General features: G+C 44.6%; 1 protein-coding gene across 3 annotated transcripts; it reads right to left on the bottom strand.

Annotated features, from left to right (window-relative positions):
- Positions 1-5,523, bottom strand: LOC108249358. Of its 3 annotated transcripts, XM_037980057.1 has the most exons (9): positions 5,201-5,520; positions 4,008-4,233; positions 2,471-2,654; positions 2,252-2,396; positions 2,113-2,175; positions 1,669-1,792; positions 1,504-1,596; positions 387-607; positions 1-299 (listed from the first exon to the last, which is right to left on the bottom strand). In XM_037980057.1, the coding sequence occupies exons 1-9, from the start codon at positions 5,235-5,237 to the stop codon at positions 250-252; spliced, it is 1,143 nt and encodes a 380-aa protein (XP_037835985.1). In that variant the 5' UTR covers positions 5,238-5,520; the 3' UTR covers positions 1-249. The 3 variants fall into 3 exon arrangements, with proteins under 3 accessions (XP_037835985.1, XP_024857897.1, XP_037835986.1); XM_025002129.2 differs by having other exon boundaries at positions 1-607; positions 5,201-5,518; XM_037980058.1 differs by lacking the exons at positions 1,504-1,596; positions 1,669-1,792 and having other exon boundaries at positions 5,201-5,523.
- Between the last annotated feature and the right edge of the window lie 149 nt (positions 5,524-5,672).

Here is a 5,672-nt window from a genome sequence, read left to right as displayed (position 1 = left end):
TCAGTAACTCGATTCATTTATTATTTTTCTCTCTTCAACAGAAACACGGAACAAAAACCTTTAAATCTTCATAAAATCATTTAATTTATCCTACAAAAATAAATGTCAATCAAATATTAACCATTAGGAGCGGATCAACACCATCACTCCTGCCGAAGAGGCCTCGGCCCGGTGGTCCGGTGGTACAGCGGTCAGGCGGTCCGGCTCCACCTGCAGGACTCCAGGTACCTGAAGTCCATCTTCTCACCTTCAGCTCCACAAAGATCCAGATTTAAAGCTTTGAAAGAGCTTCAGAGAACCTGGAGTTCAGAGGAGGAACGTCGGCGGTTCTTCAGAACCAGGTTTGGACCAGAAGCAGGTTCTGGACGGTGACCTGTGGTACCGACCGAGGCTCAGCAGATGTGGTCCTCCACCGGAGCCGCTCTGTTCAGTAGACGAGACCCCGGACCAGGACCTCCGCCCGAGGAACCAGGGGCGCCTCGGGGGCGACAGGCGGCGTCGGGTTTGGATTTGGTGACGACAGCAGCAGCTAAAACGATCAGCAGCGCCGCGATGCAGCCGAAGGGGAGGATCAGGTGGAGCGGGTGGAGGCGAGAAGCTGAAGGAGCTGAGAGGAACAAACGAGCAGGATGAGCTAATCGTCTGAACGGGTTTTACACTCCACCTACTTTTAGCTTTTAGCTACTATTCTGCTACATTTAGCCCGTGTTTTCATCCTTTGAGCTTTAAGCTACTATATAGCTACTTTTAGCTTTTAACTACTGTTTTGCTACTTTTAGCTATTAGTTACAATTCGGCTACTTTTAGATGTAGGGTTGCTACTGTTAGCTTATAGTTACCATTGTGCTATTTTTAGCTATTGTTCTGCTACTTTCATCTTTTTAGCTTGTAGTTATTGTTTTGCTCAATTTAGCTTTTAGCTACTATTTTGCTACATTTAGCTCTTAGTCATCAGTCTGCCTCTTTTAGCTTTTAGCCATTGTTTTGCTAGTTTTAACTTTTAATAGCTATTCTGTCACATTTAGCGTTGAGCTACAGTTTTGCTCTTTTCAACTTTTGTTTTTACTGTTTTACTGCTTTTAGATAACGTTCTGCTATGTTTAGCTTTTAGCCACTTTTTTACTATTAGCTTTTAGCTATTGTTTTGCTACATTTAGCTTTTGTATTCATCTTTTGAGCTTTTAGCTACTATGTAGCTACATTTAGCTCTTAGTTAACATTCTGCCACTTTTAGGTTTTAGATATGGCTTTGCTACAGTCAGCTTGTAGCTACCATTTTGCTACTTTTAGCTCTTGTTCTGCCACTTTTATCTTTTAGAAACCGTTGCTCTGTTTTTAGCTGCTGTTCTGCTTCATTTAGCTTTTAGCTACGGCTTAGCTAATTCTGCTCGTGTTAGCAGCTCAGTTTTAGCTCCTCGAGGAGCTTTCAGCAGAAAAAAGTAACTTTTTTCATTAGCTTTTCTTTCGGCTCTAAAGAAGCTAAAGCGTGTGGGTGTTCTGCACCTCTTCGGCTGAGGGTGACGGTGATGAAGGTGGAGCTCTGATGGTCGGACTCCAGCTTGCAGGTGAAGTTCTTCAGCAGGTCGTCCTTCCATCCTGAAGGATCCAGGCGGGTTGGTCAGAGCCGCCGGCTGGGGGCGGAGCTTCGTTTTGTTTCATGTGTCTCACCTGGAGTGGTTGTAGAAGACCGGCAGGCTGGCGTCCTCGTCCACGAAGGACGTCTCGCTCAGCCAGAAGACCTCATCGAAGTCTGAAGACACGACGGCTTCGCACCCGATCACCACCGTGGAGCCTGAAGAGCAGCCGAAACGAGACCCGTCACTTCAGCTCATAGAGGAATGCATATCGCCCGCCACCCGCTCAGTTCTTCAGCTGACAGGAGCTGAAGCCCAGCCGAACAGCAGCTAAATCCAGGCACGCAAAGGCTAAAGCTAAAAGTAGCCAAACAGGAGCTAAAAGGATGACTCTCAGCTCAACCGTTAGCTGCGGCGGCCATCTTGACCGGGGTCGAACTGTCCTCGGAGTCGTTCATCCAGAGATAAATCCTGAGTTTCCTGAAAATCCGAGCCATGGCTCAGGAGATATTTTGCTAACAGACAGATGAGGTCTCACCTAAATCCACGGGGAACACGTCGTTCTGCTTCGGAGACAGAATCTCCGACCGTCTCTGCTGCTCTGCAGAAACACGAGGAACATTTTATAGAACCTGTAATCGTCCTTGAAGTGAAATCTTTTTTGTTTTTCTGCTCACTGCTCGGCTGGACGTCGAGGACGACGGTGAAGCTGCTGTTGTAGACGTGACGGCCGTAGGAGTAAGATCTGCTGCAGACGTAGACGCCGCCGTCTTCCTCCTCCACGCTCGGGAAGAAGCTGCGTGCCGACGACGCCTCTCCCTCCTGCGGAGTGGAAAACTCAGATTTCATCGGCAGTTAAATGTTTAATTGAAGCCGTAAACGTGGCGTTTCAGTACCCGGCGCCACGTGACGCCTCGGCTGGTGATGCTGGGCGTGTCTTCAGCTGGGATGTCCTCTGCAGGACAGGACAACCTGCAGGATTCCTGCGTGAAACACGTGGTCAGGTACCGGCTCCCTTCGTGCTCGCCGGACTGGGCTGTGGACACGACCACCTGGAACCAGAACCGGCTGCCGGCGTTCCTGCCATGACGGGAACCAAAGGAACACGTGAGACAGCAGAAGGTTTCATTTTGAGTCTGAACAACGGAGACGAAGGCCGTCATCGCTGAGACACTTAGAGACAAGATGACAGAAAATACTCTGAGCCGTCTGGATGATTCAAGGCGCCAGTTTTTAAAAATCACAGAAGTGTAGTCAGGGTCGTGCACATTATTTTGTTGCTCAGCTCCACGTTTATGATTTACTCTGCAGGAGACTTCAGAAATTAAGATTTGGACCAGATAATTAATAAATATTATTTAATGTTTTCTGTCATAAGCAGGTGTCTTGATGAGTCTCTTAAAATTCACCTGAACTAAACAAAGACAGTTTGGAGACAAGATTGAGACACCCTCGTCAAAGTTAGGATGGGTTTGGGACACCCACAACGAAGTTAAGAATGATTTAAGACTGTTTGAGATGGGTTTGAGACACTCAGGACAAAATTAAGATGGGTTTGAAAGGAGTCTGAGACATTCAGGACAAAGTTAGGAAGGGTTTGGGACAAGTTGAGACAAGTCTGAGACACCTTCAGCAAAGCTAAGGGCTTGAGACAAGTTTAAAACGCTCACAACGAAATCAACAAGGCTTTGAGACGGGTTTAAGACGAGTCAAGTTTAGAAAGTTAAGGGTTTGAATCAGTTTGAGACACCTGCAACAGAGTTAAGATGGGTTTGAAATGAGTTGGAGACACTCAGGACACAGAGTTTGAGACAAGTTTGAAACCAAAATTTAGGTTTTAGAGGTACCTGCAGCAAAATTAGGAAGGGTTTAAAATGTGTTTGAGATGCTCACAGAAAAACTGAGACAAGTTTAGGACAAGTTTGAGACTCTGTGATGAAGATAAGAAGAGTTGGAGACGCCTGCAACAAAATCTGAGAGTAAATTCATGTCTCGGAAAGGTTAGGGGACATTTCGGAGACTCCTGCCGTTTGCCAACAAATTAAATTTCAAGTCTTCCTGTGTTTTATGAAGCTTCTCTCTCAGACAGCAAATCACCACACAGCTGCACAGACCAACACCTGAATCAGATCATTAAAATGAGAAAGTGTTATTAAATGAGAGGAATGCATATCGCCCGCTCCACTGCAGATCTTTCAGTGATGAGTTTCACATCAAACTTCAGCTGAATATCTGGGACTTAATGATGATTAGCTGTAGATGTGCATCCTGTGAATATTTTATAAAAGATTCAATAAACTCAGCAGTGAGACGAGCTCGGTCCATCAGGAACGATCATCTCTGAGGATGACTCCTGTTTCCGCTGAAGACAGATTAATCTGAAGATGATTCAGGAGTTTCTGCTCAGCTGAAGGTCACGACCCTGAGACTCACCCAGGAAAACACGAGTAATTCCCCTGATGGTTTACAGAAACTGCGAGGAAGACAAGACTGTGTCCATGAATCAGCACGTCAGCTGATGCTGACAGGCTGCCGGTCAGATTCCCGGAGGGGCCGGTCCAGGAAGGTGCCGCCTCAGCGCCGGGCCGCGGCGGGCAGTGCAGCGCCACCATCTCGCCCGCCTTCTTATACACCACCTTGGTCCTGAGCGGCAGCACCCCTGCAACACAGACAGAGCTCGAATCAAGATGGAGTTACAATCAGGACGTCTGACATTTCCAGGAAACAGATCCTAAAAAACAGGTTTGTGTTTGAAACCATTTCTGGCTGAAGTCCAGACATCCTCTGAGTCTGAGCGGCTCTTTAAATCCCAAACTGTAGTTTAATCCTCAGGTTAAACTGCAGTTAAGTGTCTCAGAGAACCTGTCCAGCTGCGACTCTCAGGAGAATAAAACCAGCTGAGCTTCTTTCAGGAAGTAATTTATGCTTTTAGATGTGAACATTAACACCAGAAGCACTTTAATCACATTTATGTCCTCGGAGATTACGATTCTTGTGACTTCCATCTGAAAAGAGTTATATTCTGACAGATTTACCCCAAAATAATCCGGTTTTCCTGAGTCTGCAGATCCTGCAGTTTGTCAGAAACCTTCCGTACGCAGAAAAGTTTTAAATAAATTAAAAATAATGACCTGGTAAAGTTTAAAGATATGCATTCCTTCAGAGTCACAGCTGGATAATAATTTAGATTTAAAACCCAGAGATGATATTTTCTATGATTTAATAAAATATAAATAACTGGAAATAAACTGAACCTGTTTTTAATTTACATCAGACTTTAGATTTTTGACCTGATTTCATTTATTTCACATTTAGATGAAACTATAAGGTACAAAAATATGTTCTTCTGTAGTATGAACTACTGTACTGTACTACAATGTACTGTATGATATACTGTACTATACTTTAATATACTCGATGATACTATCATATAATGTACTATACTGAACTATAATGTATAAAATAGTTATGTACTATACTATACTTACTGTACTGTATGGTACTATACTCAGCTATATTACATTACATTATATTACATTGTATTATATTATATTATATTATATTATATTATATTATATTATATTATATTATATTATATTATATTATATTATATTATCCTGTCTTACCTGGCAGCAGAAGCGTCAGGAGGATTTTTATCATCATGTCTTGTTGTCTCCCAGCTGAGGAGTGGGAAGAAGCTGATTTCTCAGAAACATTTAACCTCTGGAGAGCAAACAGGAGGGAGGTGTTCACAAGGAAACACCCTGAGCTTTTACTTTTGTTTCTTTCTTCTGTTTCACCTGTTTTTATTTCTCATTCCAGTTCCTTTCCGGTTCACTGTCTTATACTGACGGGTGACGACGTTACAGGAAACTTTACTGTGATTTAATTCATGTAAAACACTTAATTCAGCTCATATTTTATGAAACAGTTTGCGTCAGAAGTGCGTCCTGCGTCCTAACCCCCCCCTCCCCCCCCCAGGAGGACTCAGCCAGGAGGGGAGGACTCAGGCCCCCGGGGAGGACTCAGAGGAGGAGGAGGAGGAGGGGGAGGAGGAAGAGAAGGAGGAGGAGGAGGGGGAGGAGAAGGAGGAGGAGG

This window comes from Kryptolebias marmoratus, linkage group LG15 (assembly GCF_001649575.2).
Source record: "Kryptolebias marmoratus isolate JLee-2015 linkage group LG15, ASM164957v2, whole genome shotgun sequence".
NCBI lineage: Eukaryota > Metazoa > Chordata > Actinopteri > Cyprinodontiformes > Rivulidae > Kryptolebias > Kryptolebias marmoratus.
This window is presented reverse-complemented; position numbering and strand designations above follow the sequence as displayed.

Bases quoted from the DNA above. Each gene is read 5' to 3' on its own strand.
- LOC108249358 (XM_025002129.2), bottom strand. From the start codon at position 5,237: ATGATGATAAAAATCCTCCTGACGCTTCTGCTGCCAG. The intron at 2,655-4,007 runs GTGAGTCTCAGG...CCGTCATGGCAG, and splicing joins AATTACTCGTGTTTTCCTGG to GAACGCCGGCAGCCGGTTCT. The intron at 2,397-2,470 runs GTACTGAAACGC...TCCACTCCGCAG, and splicing joins GAGGCGTCACGTGGCGCCGG to GAGGGAGAGGCGTCGTCGGC.